This window comes from Physcomitrium patens, chromosome 21 (genome assembly GCF_059467195.1).
Source record: "Physcomitrium patens ecotype Gransden chromosome 21, ASM5946719v1, whole genome shotgun sequence".
Classification (NCBI taxonomy): domain Eukaryota; kingdom Viridiplantae; phylum Streptophyta; class Bryopsida; order Funariales; family Funariaceae; genus Physcomitrium; species Physcomitrium patens.
Genome location: NC_143430.1, coordinates 3,455,467 through 3,480,747, shown reverse-complemented (window position 1 = coordinate 3,480,747; position 25,281 = coordinate 3,455,467). Strand labels below are relative to the sequence as shown.

Genomic DNA, 25,281 nt, shown 5'->3' with positions numbered 1-25,281 from the left:
AAATCTTTGATTGGTATACTCTAAATTTGGTGAAGGATCTTAGGATGTTGGAATTGAAGTCAATCTAAAGTCCTAATTTAAAGCTCTGTTTTGAACACTCGCAGCGCTTGGCCCCACGTAGAAGCTTTGGCAGTTCAATTGAGAAATGATTGTTTCCGTAGCGAAAGCAGCATTATTAGGGCTTTGCGAGTAACGGAGTGAGCTATCGTTTTTCGATCCATGTTCGTTTTTGTTGCGAGTGCGCGGGGAATAGGGAAGATTCTATTATCGTGACAGGGTGAGAGCAATACAGCGTAAAATAATGCGAATGTTTATTGTTTTTGATTCTGACTGAGAATCTTGGGATAAGCATCTGTGTACGCGGGAGTAAAGGGACCGTAAGGCATCCATTAGTGTGGCGTTAGGAGAATTGGAACACTATGGCAGAGACTGAGAGAAGGGAAGCGGATGGCTCAGCAAAAGAAGCAGATATCGGGAGGGTTGAGGAGGAAGACTCGAAGACTAGTGACGGTGCGGGTAGTGGCCGTATTGAGTATGTTTCTTACAAAGATGAGACGCAGCTGCCGGACATCATGGCACTGATTGACCAGGAGTTGTCAGAGCCCTACTCCATCTTCACCTACCGCTATTTCATCACTCTCTGGCCTGACCTCTGTTTCATGGTAAGCTATTTGCACAAGCTCAAACTTGCTGAGAATTCTTGAATGCACATGGGGAAATTCGACCTAAGGCTAAGCTACTACACGAAACTGCTTGCGTGCGTGAATTCTGACGAGGGAGGGTAGTATTGTCGTCGATGATCCAAGTGCTCTGTTAATTAAATCAGTAATGTTTGCACCCACCGCCACGATCATGGATATGGGCGATAAATGTTGGAACAAACCTCTATTCGTTATCCTCCTAATTGAGTTCCAGGAGTTGGGTGGATGATGGCTTTAGAGCAATTCAGTTAAAGGAGGTCCTGGTCGCATCTTCGTTCCCGGCTGTGTTTCATTTACCGTTGAGTTATGTTTTCTCAATCGCATGGCTCGTAATGCTTTCTACAGCTTTAGCAAGTTGCTGTATCTTCAAGAATTCATTACAATTAATTTGTGTTTTCTGCGAATCATATGTTGAGTGACATCTTTTGGTATCGTGCCTATTCAATTACGTTCATTACGACGTGCATGAACTTATTTTCCGGTGGAAGCCATAATTTCTTCACATTCTAGGACTTGTACAGAATCAGGTAATCTTCAAATGCTTGTTCCCTGTCACTGCAGAACAACGAACAAATTGGGGCCGTCATGCTGGTTGGATTCCGTCAACACTTCAGTTAGCACAAGGTTGCTTTGTCCTCTGTTTGTTTAATATTAACCATGAGGATTCTAGTGCATGATGACCCATCCACATCTTAGTGTTTGATATGCTATCTCGCGTATTATGAATAGGCAGCAGTTGTATCGGTTGCTTGGTCTATTTTCAATTATTTTGAAGAGCTAATTGTAAATGAAATTCTATCCAGCTTCCCGTGATTTTTTTCTTCCTCCTTGACCAATAACACCCTTTAGGGTCTGCAACCAACGTGTCTTATACATCCGCTCATCTCAATCACTCATAATGCAGGCTTTTCATGAAGGAAAGTGCATCGGTACGCTTGTCTGCAAGATGGGGCAGCATCGAAACACCTTCCGTGGATATATTGCCATGCTTGTTGTTGTTAAACAACACCGAGGAAAGGGTATTGGTAAGCAGATCAGCATAATTTCTCAACAGCTAACAATCAGCACGTTTTTGCTTGGCATTTCCTTGTGTGTATGTACACACTCACACGAGGTGCCGATTGGAAGCCATAACACCCTTCATGCAAGTGGCCCTGCAGTTCAATTTTGAAATGTCATCGATAATCTTCTTGTCTTATACAGCAAGTAGGTGGTGTTCCAGTGTCAAGTAGTGTTTGAACAGCTGCCCCCATTTTTGTGTCATTTGTGGATGTTCTTATGCATTAAGCGGGCTCTGCAGCCACAGAATTGGTGACTCGCTGCATTCAAGTCATGCGCGACGCCGGATGTGACGAGGTACTTTTCGAATCTCATTCACGTACAACTAAACAATTTCGCAAGAAGTACAAGTAGAACTGTAGATGTTTATTATTCCCCCTTTTGTGCAGAATATGTCCCACTTTCATCCAAGCTAAGCGCACCTTAAATTTGTGATTCCTTTTCTACAATGTTCTGCTTGTCAAGGCGATCTTAGTTGATTTTTGTCTTTCAGGTGACCTTGGAAGCTGAGGTGACAAACCTAGGTGCTCTTGCTTTGTATGGCAACCTTGGCTTCATCCGCGCCAAGCGGCTCCACAGATACTATCTCAACGGGTTTGATGCCTACCGTTTGAAACTACTGTTTCCACGGCCACATGATGCCAATAGAATGTTGTTAGGAGGTGGTTACAGTATGGACCCTTACCAAATGCACGACTGCTCCAAACTTGATCACGACCACGACCAGGTACTATTCACAAAGGCAACCAGCTTCTCCATCCAGGTTCAGAATTCCTGATTTGCAAATGATTTTGGGCTTATTTTCTGGCTCTATACTACAAGACAATGTAATATATTTTGGGAACCATTTGGTAAACACCCCCTTTTATTGTCTGGACACTTTTTTAATTTATTGTGTCATTCTTTTTTATTGCGTGGACATCCAGTGCTACACCAACAATATATCACTATTTCAAAGTTTTCAACAAGCTAGACACTAATAAAGCCGGAAGGTATATTAAACAAAAAAAAATAAAAAAAAATAAAAAAAACGACATAAAAAACATTAGTAACAAAGAAGCTAATAAAGCACATCGCTGGAGATGTAATCCAGCACAACACCTCAAACTGTGCTTCAACATCACCAAGCTCAAAGATCGCATGCACAGAGAGGAATCCACTAAATCGATTACTCAAAACTCGTGCACAACCTCGCGCCAAGTCACAGGAAATTTTAATTGCTGACAAGATATGTACACCACCCATCCGATGGTCAAGAACGTCTTGAAACTGCAATATGCTAATCGGAACAACCACCGATGATGTGCGTGTCTTTTCTCTCACCAGCCTAATACTGCAGGCCTCTTTCTTCTGTATCTTTACCTCCTCCGCCGCTGGACTAGATCTGGTAGATTGAGGCGGTTGAGTCACCATAACTGCAGCAGCTGGTGGCATATTGTGCCTCTCGCGTTTACTGAAATAGCTCCATTCGAACACAGTAACTGCTACAGGACGCAGAACATCCCCATGTGGTTGTTCCGATTAGCACAACGTATACCGAGCCGGCAGAAGGGCAAAATTGTTCACGAAACTCTTTGCACAGCTCCTCACCACATCCGGAAGCTCATTCGCTCTCCAACACCTGCGTCGCAACATTTTCCAGGGCATTCAAAGTTGATAACCACATGCCTCGACTCTTGCCTACAGAATCGCTGCACCGAGTACATGCTCCAAGTGAATCGAGAAGTAGCTTTTGCACACTTTCAAGCTTGACTGTCCCATGGTAGCGTATTGCTATGGAAAACAACAACTTCTTTCATCTTTTTGCATCTTCCTCGAACCGTGGCAACGTAAGCCTACGGGCTAATGTTTTGCTGTGTCGTCCATACGGATTGCATCTAACCTCAAGTAGGATTGGACAAAATACCTCAGGCCCTTCTAATCTGCCCCACAATTTGAACCACTGCAAAAACTAAGAGAGCCGTTTCTAATCAAATGATCAAGCTCCTTTATCCCCAAACTTCCTAAATCCATATTGAAAAAGACACAACTGGAACATGTGTCACTTACGCTCGGTGATATGTTATGTTGCAGATGAGATTGGTGGCTCTGAACATTGAAATATGTCCGCATCTGGCGACACTTGAAAGCGAAGAAACTCAAATGGCCAAACATTAACTCAAATGGTCAAACACTTGCGTAAATGTGGTGCTCTCTCCCAAGCCTCCATCCGATGCCCTCACTAATTGTCTTTAGATGCCTCCTCCTGCAGGCGCGCTTACGTATCCCTCATTTGTTAAGGTGGCCGCTCTCGGTGGTAATATTATGTACTGCAATTCTTGTGTATTTTCTGCTTCTGAAAAGGCTTGTGGTATGCTGAACGAGTGTAGTCATCTTGGAGATAATTTGTCTAGCTGCAACTGTCGGAAGATACCAGGATGGAGGACGTCAGCTCCTCTTATGGTGTGGAAAATCAGAGTAGTCTAATAGTTCATATACTTGTCACGATAGTGTTTCTCAATTGCCACAAGAAGTAACTCTTCACAAACAGGACATGATGGAGGGATATTGTCAAGTTGAAACTGCTCAAGATCATCAAGCGGGTGTTGGAAAATTACCTGCTCAGACAGGTAAGGTGTAATCTGACAGCACATTTGTGGCTCGCAAGTGTTCTCTGATAGTAGCAATTCAAGGGACTATACTCACCTCTTTAGATAAGTAGATTAGTGAATGCTGATCTTTTGATTTAGAATAGCCACATTATTCCGTTAGATCTACCGTGGACACCTACATTTCCGCAGTTCCTTTTTCATGTTAAATTGGCATCTCCGCTTGTATATTGTTTACCTTAGTAAAGACTGTGTCACCAGAGCTTTTTTGCAACATAGTATTAAAGAGACGGCTCTTTTGCTCTTCTCAAATGATCAAATATCTGAAGTCACTTTAGTTTGTGTAGTAGAGTCTAGTCTCTACTTCCTGCTTAGAAGTCTTTTGGCAGATCAAGCTTGATGTCTCACAGAACTACGTTTCCTAGGCACTCCTTGTTCAAACCCTTCTCGAGCGAGACATGTTTGGGATAAACTGGAGTTTGAGGACCGATGTCCAATTGAGCCTGAGATAGGAAACAATGTCAATAATGAAGTTGCTGACGACAATACCAATGCTGACAATAAACCACCTCACTAAACGACAGAAAAGGAGTCTATGTATGCAAGCAAAGCCAATGCTGATGGCCACAGTCAAAGACAAGTTTAGACCCACTGTTGGTTGATTCACCAATAATCTAGTGGCATGTTGGAATCTTGTTAAGCAACGATACAATGATGATTTTCTACGGCCACCGACCTCGACTAGAAAAGCAAATACAAGCCATCAACATGATTGAAGGAACGAACTTCAAAGACTACCTGAAAAGCATTGAAAATCTGACCAACAAACTTGCAAGCATCAATGTTGAAGTGGAGGGGATTAAATTGATACATATCATTCTAGATGGACTTCTTCTAAGTTGGGGACTATTTTTGTTCAACTTCGGTTCTAACCTTGCCATAAAGCTTGTTCTAATATACACTTAGCTTTTTGAGCTCATGCAAATTGAGAAATATTAGAAAAAAGGCAAACAAGACTAGGTCCTTGAAGAAGCACTTTGGACCAGATGACAATTTTTCAACTCACCTGAACGTGGACACGGTCGTGGGTTTTATGGGAGTTATGCTCATACAACTCATTACTCTTCTCACGGTTGGGGCAAATATAGTCAATACCAACAACTATAATCACTGCAATAAGGCTGGCCTCAAGACTCAAATCCACATCGTTAAAGAATACAAAGATTATTTGCCTCAATATGGGGAGTACAAAGCTGAGACCGACCAGCATGAGGCTAATGTCACTGAGCTACAATGTGAATGATATGTTGACTTAGCTGCAACAAGTTACGTCACAGAAAATTGTGATCTTTTCAGCAGCTTCAAACCTAACACCTCAAGTCTTGGACTTGAAGTTACTATTGCAAGTGGATTTGTTATGTCAATTGCCAGAAAGAGCATTGCTATTTTGGAAAATAAAGCTGTGAAATTTGTTCTGTACATGCTAGGACTTCACCAAAATCCACTATCTATTGGAAGACTCATTGACAATGGGTATAATATTATATTTGACTCCAAATCTTACTTTATTTTTTATAAAGATAATGTCTTCCAAAGATATCTTTGGGCAAAATGTAATTTAAAATATAAATTATTTAGATTAAAACCTTCACAAAGAGGTTAAGCTATTCTATAATCAAACAAGTCTACACAACTCAAGAATGTAATATCTTACTTCTATAGATTGTACCTTTAATGTCTAACTTAATTGCCTAAGTTGAGTGAAATTAGTCATAAGAATCACGACTTCAATGACATATGGCATAAGCGGCTTACACATCTTAATTCCCAATCAACATATTATATGATTGTTGAAAATATGGTCATTGGAGTTCCTTGGTTATATCCAATGAAGTATCAATGCATAACTTGTATTATTAAAAAAAACCATTGTAAAAGAATTTCCAAATATTCTTAGACTATAACATGTCCACTTGAGCTTATTCTTAATGATCTTTGCATGCCTCTTCAATCTTTGTTTAAGGACAAATACATACTAATGTTTATTGATGACTTTTTTTTTCTTATACTTAGATTTTCTTGCAGACTACAAGCCAAGTTCTTATTTTTCTTTAATAGTTTAAAACTTTAATAGAAACCAAGTTCTTACTAAAAATTGATTCTTTTTAAATAAACTAAGGATAAAAATATCATTCAAGATATTTTTTTATTTTTAATTTAATTTTTTTTATTTATGCTAGTTACAATATTCAAAGATAACTTATTATCTTATCTAGTATACATAAAAAAGTATAGCAAAAAATAAAAATTTGTCACTTTTTAAATTAGATAAAACTATGTTAATATTAATATATATGTATTTTTTTATCCGAAATTTTTTATGCTTCAACATATATTTTTAATTAATATCCAACTTATGCATTGCTAAATATGACACCATTTAAAGGTTTGTATTAAAGTAATCCAAATCCAACTTATTTAAGGATATAAGTTTGTAAAGCCTACATTCATGTTATTCTATAGTAACATAGCCATTAGGTGAAAGAAGAAATAAAATATTTTATTATAGAAGAGCTTAAATGAAAATATTTTAATAAATTATCTTAGAAATATAAATAATAGATAAAAAGGTAGTAAAAATTAATAAGTGCTAATACCATCTTCTTATAAAAGAAAATTCTATTTACTTTATAGGAATATAAATAAGCCAAATAAAAATAAATGAGATAAATAATTAATATAGATATTTTAAGAAAGAAATTAAGAATATATTTTAGCAAAAATTACCTCAAAATACAAAGAATTAATACTTGAAGAGAATTGGTTGTGAACTAAGGTCGAAATTAGACCTCAAGATATAAAATCACGTACCTACAGCATTTGTGAGGTTCTTTAGTTGATCAAAGAATAAGATTTGAGAGCAAAATTATAAAATAATTTTATTAATTAGAAAGCAACATTTGAAAGTAGAATTATGAGAGGATTTTTAAGAGTTCATTTTATGAGATTTGAAGTCTTATTAAGGTTTTGAGGGCTTTTCAAAGCAAGAGATGTATTTAATAGGTTTGGATTGTGAAAAATAAAAGAAGTTCATAATTTTGAGGATTTTTTTAAATATTGTAGTATATTAATAGGTGATATTTTATTAATCTATCATTGTGTTTGTCTTGAATATGTTTGTGAAATTTGATATTAATTAAATGGTTAAATTGGCAATTATGAGAGTTTTTGTGGATTATGATCTCAAATAATTAAAATTTAGGATTAGTGAGGGCTTTTGCAATCTTGCAACATCTACCAATTTGATTGAAGCAAAAATTGGTGATACCTATTTGGAATTAAAATTCTATATATTAGTAAATTTTTGAAGAAATTAAATAGCTCATTAAGAAGAAATTACTATTGGAATATCAACATTTAGATTAGAGAAGGAGGGCAGTCAATATTTGAGCGATTTAGGAATTTTTATTTTTAAATTAGTAAGTTGATTCTCTTTAAAAATTATATGCTTATTAATTAATTGTAGATTGAAATGTGATTAAAATTTAATTAAGATCAATAGTTAAATTAATATTTATTGAGGTTCTAAAATAACTATAATAATTGATTAAGATTTATTAAAGATTATCTTGATATTGTTTAGGATTTGTTTAGGATTTGATTAAGATTTTATTATAATTCTATTAGTATTTGGTTTAAGATTTAAGATTTTATTAAAATTTAGTTAGAATTTAATTAAAATTAAATTAGGACTATATTAAGATTTAATTAGGATTTATTTAGAATTTTTATTTTATATATTTTAATTTTTTTTATTATTTCTTTAAAGATTTATATTTTAATATTTTTAAAATTTATTATTATTTCTTTAAGATTTTTATTTTTTAGTTCTTTAGGATTTTTTTATTATTTTTTTTGAAATTAATTTATGATTTCTTTATGTTTCTTTTGTAATTTCTTTTAAATTTCTTTTGGATTGATTAAAGTTTGATTAAGATTGTTAAAGTTTACTTATAATTTATTTAAGATCTTATTAGACTTGGTAGGATCTTATTGTTGCATTTTCTATTTTCTTTCTACAACTAGGTGTTTCGTACATATTTAAGTAAGAATTCTTGTTATATATTATATTTAGTGAACTCAATATTAAAAGCTTGAGATGGAAGGTATTTGGATTTTTTGGTTTATTTGAATTATAGAAAAAGAAGGAAAGACAATAGAAGGAAGAGCTTTGAGTGGTACTTCAATTGATAGTTCAAGTGGAGTTGAAAGTAGAGCTACAAGTTGAGGAAAATATATATATTTTGATTCTAACTCTACAAGCATGTTTGAGGCTTTTTTTTTATTTATGCAAAAAAAACAAGTTAAAGATTATAAAGAAGGCATGGCAAACAAGGCTTTCTAAGAAATTTTTGATAAAATTGATCAATTCAAAGGAAAATATATTATAAGATATTAAAGGTGTTATGTTAAAAAAATGGAATTGAAGTATATTTTTGAGAAGGAGATGGTTCAATTATTTGAATTAGCTTTTGTTTCAAAAATAAAAAATCATGTAAAGCCCATTATAGGATATTTTAGAGGTTCATGGGAGAAACTTTCTCAAGTATTGAAAGATGAATTTTTCTTAGAAGATAGTGACTAGATTACAAAAAAGTCATTTTTTGAGTGAATTAAAAGACCTAAGAAGAATCTTCAAGTAATAAAATTATTGAGAGAATTTAAAAGATAATATTCTTATTTATTAAAGAAAAAAAGATACTTACTATATCTAAGCAAAGTAGATTTTTTTTTTTCAAGCAGTTAATGAAGAGTTGCAAGAAAAATTGGAAATTTTACTTGAAAGTAAAGAAGAAGAAAAATAAGGATTGACAACAAATTATGAAGAATTAAAAGAGGCAAAAGGATTACTTGCAAAATAAAAAAAGAAAAAGGATAAGGTAGGTATTCAAAGACTATTGCAAACATCTAATGTAAAAATACCTACTAATTATCCTATGTCTATGATTCAACCATCAATAGTTACATCAAAGAAAGAAGAAATAAGCATTGATGAAATTATATGTGAAATGAAAGATTTGTAAATAAAATTTGTAAAACTTGAAGAGAATGATCAAACATCAAGAGTATGAATAAGACAAAAATTAGGATCAATAGAAGGTGTAGTGCATAGGTACAAGTGATGTGATAGTGTAGATTATTCAAAAAAGAAGTGTGAAGTTTTTACAAAGACACTACAAAAAAGAATTATTTTTCTCAAAGATGGTATAATATAATTAAAGGAGAAGAAAAAAATTGATGACAAACTTTGATAAATGAAAAATGAAGGTACTTATAAGAAAAATATTTAAAATCTCAAGCAATAAAGCATCATCATATTAAATAAGAAGAAATCCAAATAAATATCTAAGTATAAATCTTGAATTTTTAAGAAAATCTAGTTTTTTGTAGTCATGTGTAATAAATTATGCTAAAAAGAAAAAATCTACAAAAAATAATTTAGAATATTTTAGAAATAATATTTAAAAAATTATTGAGTGGAATGATCTAATAGGTAGTTTATTTCTTCATGTATATATTGCAAGGATTCATCATAAATCATTAATTGAAGAAAAATGAAGGAAAGATGAAAATAATGAAAGGCCATCAAAAATGACTACAAGGAGAGAAAAACATGACAACAAAAAAATCTTGTATATGAAGAGACAATAAAAAATATTTTTATAAAGAAAAGAGATTTTTTGAAAAAAAGAAGGCTCCTACTTATAAATTACAATTGAATATTGAAGCTACTACAAAATTGAAGAAGAACAAATTTTTGGTAGAAAGATTGAATTTATAATTGATAAGATTCTAAGGATTGCAAAACGTGAATTTTATGAAGTTATTATTGATACAAAAAAAAAAAAAAAAAAAAAAACTATAAAAGATATTATGATATCAAATGTACAAAGAACAAAGACAATAAAAAGTAGTATAGATGAAGAGATTGAAATGCAAATTTTTGGTGATATTTCATAAATTAGATTTATCAAAGAAAAATATTTTATTCAAGCTTCTAGTCATTATTCTAAAAATTATTAGATAAGATCTATTATAGAAATTTTAATAAAATTAAAGAAATTAAAATTAACAATTTTAATATTAATTTATTTTGATTTTGAAATCAATTTGATGTCAAAAGAGCTATATATATAAAAAAACGGCCTATTGATATTAAAAATAGGTAAATAATAAGAATAGCAACTAATTCAAAAAAAAATTTACATGAGACTTGTCTAAATATTAAGGTAATGATAGAAGATATTATTTATGAATAATGTTTTTTCACATAAGATATGTATACATATCCTATTATATTGGAACAATCATATATTGCAAATGGAGATAAAGACTATAGATAATGATTCAACTTATGTAAAAATAAGAAGTAAAGATGAAAAAAAATAATTCAATTTTTAATTATTTCCATCAATTATGAAAGAGATTGCAATAAGTTATGAGAGAAGCTACTATTAAATGAAAATTTTGAAGATCTTAAGGATTTTTATCGTACACCATTGTAAAACAAGATTGTAATGGGTTATAAAAAAATACTTTTACTTGGTTTAAAAAAAAAGATATTATTTATTAATTTTATTAGATTAACATAAGATTGTTTATTATCATTTAATAATATTTAAAAGATAAAAAAGATGGAAAAATATTTTATTGAAAAATATTAAAAAAAGTTTTAAAAAAAGAAAATTAGTTGAAAATAAATTAATTTTAAGAACATTTGAAGAAGTAGGATTAGCAAATACTATGGAAGAATTAAATTATTTATTGCAATATAGATTATGAAGAAAAAATAGAGTTATTAATGTATGTTCTAAAGAAATTTATGATAAAATTTAAATAATTATAAAAAATTTAAGTCACCTTGAGGTGTGTTGAAATTAAGTATAAATCAATGATAAAAAAAATTAAAATCAATGGCTTTGATACTACTATTAGATTATGAAGAAAAGGTGAGTAGAGTATTTATACAATAAAATTTAAGGGATTTTAGAAAGATAAGGCATGAATTTATAAATGCTACATTAGATGGATTAAAAGTTGAATGTGATGGATTTTTGACAAATTATAAAGAAAAATATTTTAAAGACATGATTTCACAACATAGAGAAGCTTTTACATTTGAAGCACATGAAATTAGATATATTGACTCAAATATTATAGTACCTATGGTTATTTTTATTATTCCTCATGAACTATGGAATTTACAACTAACTCTAGTACTAAGAGCACATTTATCTAAGTTTATAGATTTACTCAATGAAAATATTAAAATGAGGATTTTAAAACCATTTATTGTATATTATTCTAATCAATGATTTTAAGTACTAAAAAAAATGAAACAATAAAATTTATATAAGATATGCAACTTGTGAATAAAGTGACTATTAGAAATATAGATTCAAGTCCAATTATGAATGAATTTTTAAAAGTATTTATTAGGAAAATAATCTATTTAATGGATGATCTTTATTCTTAATATTATCAATTTTAATTGGTATTACAAAGTAGAGATTTAACTACTATAAAGACTCTATTGGGTTTAGTAAGAATGTGTACATTGCTTCAAAGGACTACTAATTTAGTGATTTATATGATGAATGGAATAAAAAAATTGTTGAGAGATTTTATATCAAAGAAGACTATGCCATTCTTAGATGATGTTCTAATTAAAAGATATATAAATGAAGAAAAATTTGAAATATTGAATTAAAAGATTTGTCAAAGATTTATTGCAAATCACATCATGGATTATGAAAAGATTTTATAACAATTGAAAGAGGTATATTTGACCTTGTTGGATATTAAATCTATATTTATAATTAATAAAATATCTATTATTAGCTACATATATAGATTATATGGACATAAGCCAAGTATTGAAAAGATTGATATTATTAAAAAGATGAAAGAATGTACAAATATAACAGAAGTTGGAAGATTTTTAGAAATATGTATTTTTTGTTATATATGGATATTCTATTTTTTATTTGTAGTAGATTCATTGTATGAGTTGTTAAGAAAGAATCAAAAATTTTAAAAGAAAGAAGAACAAAAAAAAGCTATAGAAAAATTAAAAAAAAATTCTTTATTCACCTTCAACTTTGAAGAAAGTAAATTATGAATGTAGAAGGTTAGTGATATTAGCACTTGATACAAGTCCAATTAGAATAGGTTGGGAAATTGAACAAAATAATGAAAAAAGAAACAAACATGTAATAAGATTTGGAACAAAGGTTTTGAATACTAAACAAAGGACATATGCACAAATCAAAAGGAAATTATGTATTGTAGTAATAGCAATGAAAAATAAAATAAAAAAATTAATTGATGCATTGATAGTTATGGAATCAAATTATCTATCTTTATTGGGCATGATTACAAGTTATTTAACTTTTGATATTGCTATGTTAAAATGGATAGCATATATCAAATCTATAAATCTAAAGTTTAAATATATTGCAAGAAAAGATAATTTAATTATAAATATATTATTAAGAGCAAGGTATTACAATGAAGAAGATATAATTGATTTGGAAGATAATGTGGATACAAAATTTTATATTAATGCATTATCAAAAGAAGAAGATGTATATTTGAATACACAATTAGAAACATTTTAAAGAGATTTATATGAAGATGAATGGAAAGATTTTGGAAAGTATTTAAGCACATTAAAGTAATAAGAAGGTTAGATAGATCAAAAATTTAAGAAAATCCATAAGAAAGACTATGGATATTTTTTATATGATAGATATTTATAGAAGCACAAAAGAAGAAAAAACTAGTGATATGTGATTTAAAAGCTTACTAAAATATTATTAAGAAATTCCATAAGAGTTTGTAGACATGACTTCAAAAAATTTGAACAACTTTTACTAAATTGAAAGAGAATTATTGATAGAAAGGCATGTACAAAGATGTGGCTGATTTTATAGGATCGTATGAGATTTTTCAATTTTATTCTAATATTTTATATTAAAATAGATTACATCCAACTTATCTTCTAGTACTATATTATAAGTGGATTGTGGATTTAATAGCAATACTTATAGAAGATGGACAAATGAAGTATTTGATACTTGTACATGAAGATTTATTAAATATGATTGAAAGATAAGCATTAAAAACAAAAAGTACTGAAATTGTATGTGAATTTCTCTTAAATGAAATTGAATGATGCTATGATTATATTGAAAAAATCATTGTAGATAAAGGTGAATTGGATGCAAAGGAACAAGATAACTCTTTAGTAGGATGAAAATTAAACTTTCTTTGATAATAAAATATAATCTAGAAGGTAATGAAAATAGTAAGCATAGACATTTACTTATAGTTAATACATTAATAAAGATATGCAACAAAAAAGTACATTAATGGCTTTTCTACTATCATTAGTATTATTGGCAGATCACAAAATTTATAGTATATTAACTGATCATATGCCTTTTGAGTTAATATATGGATAAAAGCCAATTATGCCAATAGAAAAAATAGTATCTACATAAAAAGTGTTGCTTTAAAAAAAAAATCTTAATAGAGAAGAGCTTTTAGTATTAAAGATTCAAAAATTAGAAAAAAGACTTGAAAATATTAAAATATCAATAGAAAGGTTGAAAAAAATAAAAAAAGTGAATAAAGAAAAAATTGATAAAACACACTAACTACGACCTAAAACAATTGAAGAAGGTAATTGGATCTTAGTCTATGATAATAGTTTGGATAACCAACATACTATATTATGAAAGTTTTTTAAGCATTAATTTAGATCATATGCTATAATAGAAGTTTGTAATAATGATACATACTTGGTACAAGAAGTTGATGGAATAAAATTGAAGACACCTATTGCAGGCAAGTGAATCAAATTACTTAAGTAAAGAGGTGCATGTACATATTTTGATGAAGAAAAAAATCTATTAAATGATATTAAAATGAAAGTAGAAGAAAAAATTAAAGAGTAAGAATTTGACTAAGATGAAAAGTGTCTTATATCAACAAATTGAAGAATCATTGATATACATTAGAAGATGCATGTATTTATGAAGAAAAACATATTGTGTAATAATGTCTATTAGGTGAAAGAAGAAAAGAAACATTTTATTATAGAGGAGCTTAAATGAGAATATTTTAGCGAACTATCTTAGAAATATAAATAATAGATAAGGAAGTAGTAAAATTTAATAATTTCTAATACTATCTTCTTATTAAAGAAACTTCTATTTAACTTATAGGAAAAAAAATGAGCAAAATAAAAAAAATGAGATAAATAATTAATAAAGGTATTTTTAAGAGAAAATTAAGAATGTATTTTAGCAAAAATAACTTCAAAATATTAAGAATTGATACTTGAAGAAGACCGTTGTTGTGTAATGACATGACTATATAGTAAAAATTAAAAATATGGATGTTATTATAGAAGAGCCTAATAAAAATATGTAAAAGAAAAAAATAAAAATAATTAATAAAAAGGTAATAAAAGATTTAGTCTTAATACTATTTTTTTTTAAAAATACTTCTATTTACTTTATAGGGGCATAAATGAGCCAAATCAAAGTAAATAAAAGAAGAAATTAATATAGGCATATTTTAAAAAAAATTAATAATAGATTAAAGCAAAATTTACCTCAAATTATGTAAAATTAATATCCAAAGAAGACCAATTGTCAACCAAGATTGAAATCAAACCTCGAGGCACAAAACCATGTCTATATGGTGACTTTAGGATTTTTTGGTAGATCAAAGAATAATATTTAAGGGCAAACTTAATGAGAGATTTTTAGGCATTAGTTTTAGGTCATTTAAATCAATATTGAGATTTTGAGGGATTTTCAAATTTAGTGATGTTTTTAGTAGAATTAGGATATAAAAAATAAAATTATGTTTACAAATTTGAGGATTTCTTGAATTTTGTAGTATTTATACAAGTGAAATTTAGGCACTGTATTGGTGTATTGGTTGTCAATGTGTATGAAAATTTTGAGATCAACTAAATGTCTCAATTGAAGTATATGAGGGCTTTTGTGGATTGAAGTCTTAGAAATTGGAGTTTGAGGGTAATGAATATTTTTAAGATCTCTAAAAATTTGTAATTGGATTGAAATGAATTTTTTTATATAGATATTAAATTTAATTTCTAAAATTTAGATAAAATTTGAGAATAATTAAAATATTCAAAAAGAAGATATTGACGTTGGAAGTTCAACATTTTGGCTAGGATAGGAGGCTACTTAATATCTGATTGGATTATCTTGCATTTCTCTTAATTAATAAGTGCAATCAATTTCATCTTTTTTTTACTAGTTTCTAACTAAATTATTAAGAAGTGTACAAAATTTGAATTGATATCAATGATTTTATCATTAATTTTTGAAGTTTTAATCTGCTATAGGAATTATTAAGAGTTTGTTTAAGATTTAGAGTTTGATTAGGATTTACTTAGGATTTGGTTTAAGATTTGTTTAAGGTTTAGAATTTCTTTAGGGCTTTAATTAAGATTTGATATAAGATTTGGCTAAGGTTCAATTAGGGATTCAATTAGGATTTGACTTAAATTTTGGTTAAGATTCATGAGAGTTTTAATTAAGGTTAAATTAAGATTTGATTAGGATTTTTTAAAATTTATTTATATATTTTTTAAAAATTTCTTACTATTTTTTTTGAGATTATTTTAGAACTTTTTTGTATTCTTTTTGTAACTTCTTTTAAATTTATATTAGATTCATCAAAGTTTGATTAGGATTATTAAGATTTATTTAAAATTTATTTAAGATTCTATTAGACTTAGTAGAATTATTGTTGCATTTCTACTTACCTTCCATAGCAAGGTGCTCAATGCATTTTCAAGCAAGAACACATATAATATGATATAAGTAGTGAATCCTATGTAAAAGCTTAAGGTAGAAGGTATTAAAATTTTTTTATTTTTTATTTTTATTTAATAGATAAGAAGAACAAGAATTTTGAAAGAGCTATGGAAAGAGCCTCAAGTAGAGCTACTAGTAAAATTTTCACTAAAAGATAAGGTATATATATGGATATAACCATTGCAAGCATATTTCAAGCTTTTATATTATCTATGCAATAACAACAAAGTAATAATTGCAAAGAAGCTTTGACAATCAAAGCATTGCAAGCAATGGTTAACAAGATTGATCAATTTGATAGAAGAAACATCTCAAAGTGTCTAAGTTGTTATATGCAAAAAATGGAATTAAATTGGATTTTGAAAAAGAGATGATTGAGCTATTTCGACTTACCATAGTACTGGAGATACAAGAATATGTTATATCAATTATGAGGCATTATAGGAGTTCATGGGAGATATTTTTACATGCATTAAAAGACAAATATTTCTTTAAAGACACTGATTGTCTTACTAAGAAATTATTTCTAAAATAGATTGAATAGTCTAATAAGAATTTATAAGCAATAGAGCTAATAAAAGAATTTGAAATGAAATATTTTTAATTATTGAAGGTTGAAAAATAAACATTAGAGCCAAAGAAGGTTGAATTATTTTCTTTAGGAGCCAATAGAAAATAATAAGAAAAATTGAAGTTGCTTCTTGAAAATAAAGAAGAAGATGAAGTATTGATAATGAAGTAGAAAAATTATAAAGAAGCTAAAGATTTACTTACAAAATAAGAGAAGTTGAAGGAGAGGGTTAATATTCTAAGAGTAGTACAAGCATCTAAAACTCAAGTACATGTAATATGACCAACAATGCCTATTATTCAATCTTAAGCATCTACATCAAAAAAAGAAGATATGAGAGTTGAAGAAATTATATGTGGTGTGTGAAATCTTCAAATAAAATTAGCAAGACTTAAAAAAAAGACTTCTACAATCAATTTAAAAGCTATTCCTAAATAAGGATATATACAAAGATGTATTTGATATGATAATATTTTTCATATTAGGAAAGATTAGAATAGATTTAATGATATGATACAATAGGGAGTTATTTTATGAAAAGATGGAAAGGTGGCATTAAAAGATATTGGAGATTTCTTTCAAACCGATTTTGGCTAGGGAGGTATGAGAGCATTGATTCAAGACTATTTAATAATTTATAGAATAGCAACACAAGAAAGTGCAAGTTATGGCACTATGATAGATGATGACTTTGATGGAAGTATAGAGATAAGTAGATTTTTGACTTTGGCCATTTCTATAATAAAAAATAAAAGACACCTCAAAAAGCATTATTAAGAACTGCAGCTACAATACTAGGTGCAATAAGTTGAGAAATAGGTTGAAAAATTCCTATAGATATTCTTTCAATTTATGCAAATATTGCTAAGAACCAACATAAAGCTTTGTTTAGAATGATTACTAATTATTCAATACCAACTATTGCAATAGTAAAATAAATTAATTATATTAAATTAATTAATCTAAAATTTATTCATGTTGCTAAAAAGTACAATTTTGTAGTGGACATGTTGTCTTAAGTCAAATGTGAAAGAGAAGATGAGATGGTTGAAGACATTGATGATGTAGGATCAAAATTCTATTTAGTATCAAATCTTAATAAGCAAGACAAGTTGTTTATTGAGGAGCTTTAAGAAAAAATATTATTGAATATTAATTATTATTTTAATACCTTCACTAAATAAGAAAATTGGTCTAAAAAAATATTTAAATAAATAAAAAAAAATCATATGGATTCTTCTTCAAGAAGGATTTTTATAGAAGAGACCAAAGAAAAGAATTGAGATGCTAAAATGAGTGATAGGAAATAAAGAAGATCAATAAAAACTACTAAAAAGATTCTACAATATTTTATGGACTAGCCATAGGAAAATTTGGACTACTTTTGCTAAATTCTAAGAACAATATTGCTAAAAAAATATGTATCGAGATATGTTTTTATTTATAAAATTGTGTGAAACTTATCAAGCATATTCTAATGTATGACATTGAAATAATCTATATCCAACATATCTTTTTGCTATTGATTTTAAATAGGTTGTTGACTTGGTTATTATACTAATTGGATTATGACATATGAGATATTTAGTTCTAGTTTGTGAAATTCTATCAAACTAAGTAGAAGATAGAGCATTGGAAATAAAGTCTTTAGAAGAAATTTGTACATTTTTACTTGAAGATGTTATTTGTTGCTATAGATGTGTAAGAAAAATTGTTAAAAATCATGGAGAATTAAATGCACAAAAAACTCTTGATTTTTTTAAAAGATGTGGAATTAAGTTATTATTGATTATTTCCAATAATTTTGAAGGAAATACAAAAAGTAAACATGATTATCTACCAATTATGAAAGCATTAGTTAAAGTATGTAATAGGAAGGTTAAAAATGGCCTTAACTTTTGCCATTTGTAATGTGGATTGATTGAATATTGCATAGTTCGATAATGAAATAAATGCCTATTGAGCTCATGACAAATTAAAAATCTATTATGCCAATTGAAGAGAAAGTACTTACTTGGAATGTATTACCATGAGAAGATGAATTGATAAGAAAAGAACTTTTAGCTATTAGAATTCAAAAATTTGAATAAAGACCAAAAGATGTGGAAATAACATTAGAAAGGTTAAAAAGAATAAGGTTACAAAATAAGGCACAATTTGATAAGTAATATTAATTGAGACCTAAGGCAATTGAAGAAGGTGATTGGATTTTGGTCTATGATAGTAGTTTATACAATCAACATAGTACTTTAAGGAAGTTTTCTAAATATTGGTTTAGACCATATGTGGTAACAAATATTTATGATAATGTAACTTATTAATTACAAGAAGTAGATAGATTAAGGTTAAAAATACCAATTGTAAGAAAGCAAGTGAAGACATTCAAATAAAGATAAATGAAAATAAATATAAACAATCTTGTTGATGACATAAAACTTTCAAGATAAGAAGATGATTTTGACTTACATAACAAAAATGATGAAGCATATGTGGATGAAGATATAGAGAACATAATATAAATCAAATAAGATTTGAATTATTTGATGCATATCAAAGGATGTACAAGTTTAAAGGGGGTAGATGTTGTGTATTAACATGATTATATAGTGAAAAATAAAAACATGGATATTATTATAGAAGAGTCTAATAAAAAGATGTAATAGAAAAATAAAGATAAATAATAAAAAGATAGTAAAAGATTTAATCTTAATATTATTTTTTATAAATAGAACTTCTAGTTACTTTGTAAAGGCATAAATGAACAAAATCAAAATAAATGAGAGAAGAAATTAATATAGGCATGTTTAAGAAAGAATTAAAAATATATTAAAGTAAAATTTACTTCAAATTATTTAAAATTGATAGCCGGAGAAGACTTGTTGTCAACTAGGATTGAAATCAGATCCTGAGGTACAAAATCATGTCTATATGGTGACTCTAGGATTTTTGGTAGATTGAAGAGTAAGATTTGAAAAAAAACTTAAGGAGAGATTTTTGGGCATTGATTTTATGTCATTTTAAATCAATATTGAGATTTTGAGAGATTTTCAAAGTTTATTATATTCTTAGTAGGATTAGAATATGAAAAATAAAAATATATTAACAAATTTGAAGATTTCTTGAGTTTTGTAGTATGTATACAAGTGAAATTTAGGTAATATATTGGTGTATTAGTTGTAAATATGTATGAAAATTTTGAAATCAATCAAATGGTTTGATTGAAGTATATGAAGATTTTTGTGGGTTTAGGTCTTAGAAATTGGAATTTGAGGATTAATGAGTGTTTTTAAGACTATTAGAATTTTTTAATTGGATTGAAATGAATTTTTTTATATAGATACTAGACTTAATTTCTAACATTTAAGTGAAATTTTACTTAAAAAATCCAAAAAGGACATATTGGTATTAAAAGTTCAATATTTAGGTTAGAGTAGGAGGTTGCTCAATATCTGATTGAATTATCTTGCAAATTCTCTCAATTGGTAAGTGCAATTAATTTCATCTTTCTGTACTAGTTTTTAACTAAGTTATTAAGAAGCGTGCAAAATTTGAGTTCATATCAATAGTTTGATCATTAATTGTTGAAATTTCAATCTGCTATAGGATTTTATAAGAACTTGTTTAAGATTTAGAGTTTTATTAGAATTTTCTTAAGATTTGGTTTATGATTTTTCTAAGGTTTATGATTCATTAAGATTTTGTTAAGATTTGACCAAGGATTTGATTAAGGTTCAATTAGGATTTGAATTAAGATTTGGCCTAAAATTTGGTTAAGATTCAATTATAGATTCAATAAGGATTTAACTTAGAATTATGTTAAGGTTCAATTAAAGATCTAATTAGAATTAAATTAGAATTAAATTAGAATTTGATTAGGATTTATTTAAGATTTTTATTTTTAGTATTTTTTAGGACTCTTTGGTATTTTTTTGTAAGTTTTTCTTTCTAGTAATTTTTTAAGATTATTTTTATTTCTTTTAAGGTTTATTTTTATATTTTTAAAACATTTCTTGTTATTTTTTTGAGGTTATTTTAGGACTTCTTTGTATTTTTTTTATAACTTCTTTTAAATTTATTTTGAATTGATTAAAGTTCAATTAAGATTATTAAGGTTTATTTAAAGTTTATTTAAGATTTTATTAGACTTAATAGAATTATTGTTGTATTTCTATTGTCACGGATATATATATATATATATATATATATATATGTATATATTTTCCAATAGTTACTCATATGATTAGGTAGAAATAGGTAAATATACATTAATTTCATAAAGTCTTCTAAAAAAGCTTCCTAAAAGCTTCATAGATGCAATTTTAACTTTAGATGTGTTTATAGGTTAGAAATTTGGCCAACAAGTTAATCACATGTTGGTAGCTTGTGGAACAAGTTAACTCCATGTAGTAGCTTGTGGAACAAGCTAATTATATGGTATACATATAAATAACTTGCCTTTCAAGTTAAAACATGTGGCTAGTAAAGTCAATACATGTTGGAGGTCCTATAGAATATTGCCGCATAGCTCCTAGTTAGAAAGTATATATGGAGGCAAGAATGAAGCCTTCTTCACTCTTGTTAACATCTTTCTAGTTTTTAGTCTTATTCCAAGACTTTTTAGTTTTCTTGTTTTTGGCAATAGCCACTCTAGTTCAATATTATATCATATTTGAGTGACTTTCTAGTTCCTTTTAGTCAAGGACATGATTCTCACTCTCAACAAAAGTAAGAATAGATTTGCAACTATTATAGATTTTATAAACTTATCAATATTCTAAAAATAGAAATCTTATGTGAAATAAGACTGATCTATTTCAAGTATCCAAGATCCTTCTAATCCACAATAACTTAAAACCTCATTATAAGATAGGACATACTGGACCAGAGCAAAATTGAATAGAATTAAACAAAATAGGACCTCAAAGATAAAACTGAGCAAACGAAAATAGAACTAAATAAAAAGATGCAAAACCAAATTTTACTAAGAAAAAAGGTCAAAGGCCATACTTCATGAGATGCTTCAAAAGGCCTTGGCCATTTTATTTATACCTTATCTTATCACTCTGGACTTTCTAGAATGTTTATAGATGATGGATCCTATCTAAATAATCACCTTAAATTCCTATTTTAGAAGGTTTTATAATAAGCCCTAATTAGATAACCACCTTAAGCCTTTTTTAGAAGATTCTATAGTAGTCTCCACCTAAATAATTGCCCTAAATTCTTTCTAGAATGTTCCATGGTAGATCCTACTTGGTTCACTAATATAACTTCAATTCTAAAAATTTCCATGGTTCTAATTATCTATACAATTATCTTATCTATATCCTATTACAATTAATCCTCTTCTACTAATGCGGAACATCTTTGTTTCATTTCTAATGGTATCTCCAAATTGTCTCTTGGTAATGGATGAGATTTTGTACAGGTTGCCACTTTGCATCATAAATGGGATAACCTTTCTAAAGAACTTTGTATTAAAGTTGTAGATGTCGACTACCATGATGAAGGTAGCGATGCTCTAAAATGCTGTCCACTTTATATTCTTATTGGTCATTAACTACAATTGATGGTAACGGTGGTGGTTGATGTCGATCCAAAATATATTTTGGCTCAGTATGAAATTCCTTCAATTGCAAAACATGAAAGATTGAACGGACCCGAATATGTAGCAAAATCTCAAGGTAGTATTTGACATTAAAAATTATTGCAAAAATATAGAAAGGTCAAAGCCACCGAGGTACTAATTTATGAATTTGGATTGGTATAGCAAGTGGCAAGTTGGCGTTGGAGAGTAGCACTTGATTACCTTCTCAAAAGGTCTTGTGTTGTTGATGGTTATTTATATAATGCTCTGTCAATTTTGTGTAGTAAGAAGGTAGTGTCATGCCTCTTGTAAGGCCATTATAAGCGATTGTGTAAATTCCTCCATTAACAGATTATTAGTGTCAATGGGACGATGGAGAGTTCTTGGCATAATTAGATGTTGACTGATATTAAGAAAAAATAATCAATGATCAATACTTACTTAAATACTATCATTGTAAGAAAATTCAAAAGACGTCAAGTATTCATGCCAATCAATATGATGAACTATTACAAATACCTACAGCATATTCTCTAAGGTTTGATTTGTATGCTATATTTATCTATCAGTTTGAAAATAGAAGGCTATAGATATGACAAGTTGTCTATCTAGTAGCTTGAATAAGGCTTACTAAAAAATTCTTGTGAAGCATGGATCCCAATCTGAAAGGATGACAAGAGGTAATCTATGGTGACAAAAGATGGTATCAAAGAAGACTCCTGCAAGCATTGGAGCATCAATATCCGAATGTACTACAGCCAAGTAAAGTTGCTTTGAGAGTCAATCCACAAAGATAGCAACCTCGGTATGATTATGAAGTATTTGCGGTAAATACATAATGAGATCTATAATTATCTACTCTCAATGTGCCATATGTAGCAAAATTGGCTACAATATTCTAAGAGATGTTACATTGCATACTTTATTATATTGATATGACTTGCAAGAGCGTATTAAGGTTCAAACATCATAATCCAAATCTGCCTTAAATCATATCTTTGACATCCGTTTTAGAGTCTTCTCTCGTCTCAGATATCCAGATATTAGAATATCATGTTTTTTTTAGAATATGTGCGTCTGAAGTATAGTATTGTTAGATACATAAATTTACTTCTTGAAATAGAGTAAGCCATTACTAAAAATATAAACTTGATATTATATATCGCCCACCTTCAGTCAATCACTAACCATTTTAATATAAGTATTTCAATATGTAGCTTCTTTCTATTCAGCTTCTTTTATCAAGTTTGAAATGATATTACTAATGGTAGTGATTTTTGCCTTGTCTCCTAATTCATCCTTCAAGTCTAGTCTCCACAATAAGTTATCTAATATAGTATGTTGTCACCTTTGCTTGTATTCAAGTTAGATATCAAAAAGCTCCAACTGTTCTTCTCAATGATAATGCCACAATTTCGTATTTTTCAAATATAAATCATATAGTAAGGATTAATGGTTAATCCAAACAACCATTGGTTTTTCCAATAGATAGTGTTGCTACACCTATGTAGCTTGTATAATTGCTAATTGCTCTCAATCATGTACAAAGTAATTGTGTTTTGTCCTTCTAAGCTTACGTGATTCATATGCCATAGATTGAAGGCTCCTACCAAAGTCTTGTTGAAGGGCTACTCCAATGGCAAAATTAAAAGCATCAATGTTAAGCATACAAAGAAGATTAAGATCATACGATTGCAATATTGGAGCAGTAATAAGTGCATCCTTCAACTTATCAAAGGCGTTTTGCTACTCTAGTTTCAATTCAAATAGGGTATCTTTTTCCAATAGGTTTGTCAATGACATAGGAATGTGAGCAAATTGCCAAACAAAACGACAATAGTATCATGTAAGGCCTAAAAATGAGCAAATTTCAAAAGCATCTTTGGAAGTTGGTCAATCTTCCATTGCTGTCACCTTATCTTGCTCCATATGCATGCCTTTGGAGGACACCATATGTCCCAAAAAAGTGACTTCTAACTTCCAAAGTTTACATTTTGATTGTTTATAATAGAATTAACTATCTTATAGAATATGCAATACTTCTCATAAGTGTTGCTTCTGCTTTTCAAAAATTTTACTATATATAAGAATATCATCAATGAAGACAACTACATACTTATCCAAAAGTTTCTAAAACAATCTGTTCATCTGACCTATGAAAGAGGCTTGAATATTGGTGAAGCCAAAGGATAAAATCAACTATTTAAAAATAACCATAGTGCATACATAATACCGTCTTTTTTACATCCTCTCTCACAATAGGTATTTTTTAATAGTTGCTTAAAACATCCAATTTACTAAAAATGGTTGCATCTCAAAGTTGGTCAAGAAGATCATCCATGCATGAAAGTGGATATATATTTTTAATAGTCTGCTTATTGAGACTTCAATAGTTGATGCAAGGGCAAAGTCCACCATCTTTTTTGGATGCAAAGAATACAGGTGCTTCCATGGTGATGTGCTTTCTCAAATGAGGTCTTTTTCTAAGAGTTTATCTAATGTCTTTTGGAAGTCTTCAGGTTCTTTTGGTCTTAGGCAATAAATTGGTTGACTTGTTGATTTGGCTCTATACAATAATTCTATTTGAAAGGAGGCCACTAGGTAGGTCATTTGGAAAGATATTTTGATATTCTTATATGAATTGCTTTACCCATTCTATCCCTTTGGCAGTCTTTTCCACCACTGATGTAAGATTTGGAATCACCATATATACTCGTTGGTCATGCTGTATTTGCTTCTTCATAAAGGTCATCTCTATAAATAAGTCTTTTCTTTTCACTTGATGAAGATGTATAAAGAGTCATGTGAATCATCAAATTGATTCACTTATTGATTTAGAATAAAAATATAC

General features: G+C 28.9%; 1 protein-coding gene across 1 annotated transcript; it reads left to right on the top strand.

Moving 5' to 3' along the window:
* Nucleotides 1-165: 165 nt before the first annotated feature.
* Nucleotides 166-2,648, top strand: LOC112274275 (N-alpha-acetyltransferase MAK3). The gene is made up of 4 exons (XM_024503597.3): nucleotides 166-662; nucleotides 1,606-1,726; nucleotides 2,002-2,057; nucleotides 2,254-2,648. The coding sequence occupies exons 1-4, from the start codon at nucleotides 420-422 to the stop codon at nucleotides 2,536-2,538; spliced, it is 705 nt and encodes a 234-aa protein (XP_024359365.1). The 5' UTR covers nucleotides 166-419; the 3' UTR covers nucleotides 2,539-2,648.
* The last annotated feature ends 22,633 nt before the right edge of the window (nucleotides 2,649-25,281 follow it).

Excerpts from the sequence above, each read along its gene's own strand:
- LOC112274275 (XM_024503597.3), top strand. The coding sequence starts at position 420 with ATGGCAGAGACTGAGAGAAGGGAAGCGGATGGCTCAGCAAAAGAAGCA. Across the intron at positions 663-1,605 it reads GGCCTGACCTCTGTTTCATG|GCTTTTCATGAAGGAAAGTG; the intron begins GTAAGCTATTTG and ends CTCATAATGCAG. Across the intron at positions 2,058-2,253 it reads GCGACGCCGGATGTGACGAG|GTGACCTTGGAAGCTGAGGT; the intron begins GTACTTTTCGAA and ends TTTGTCTTTCAG.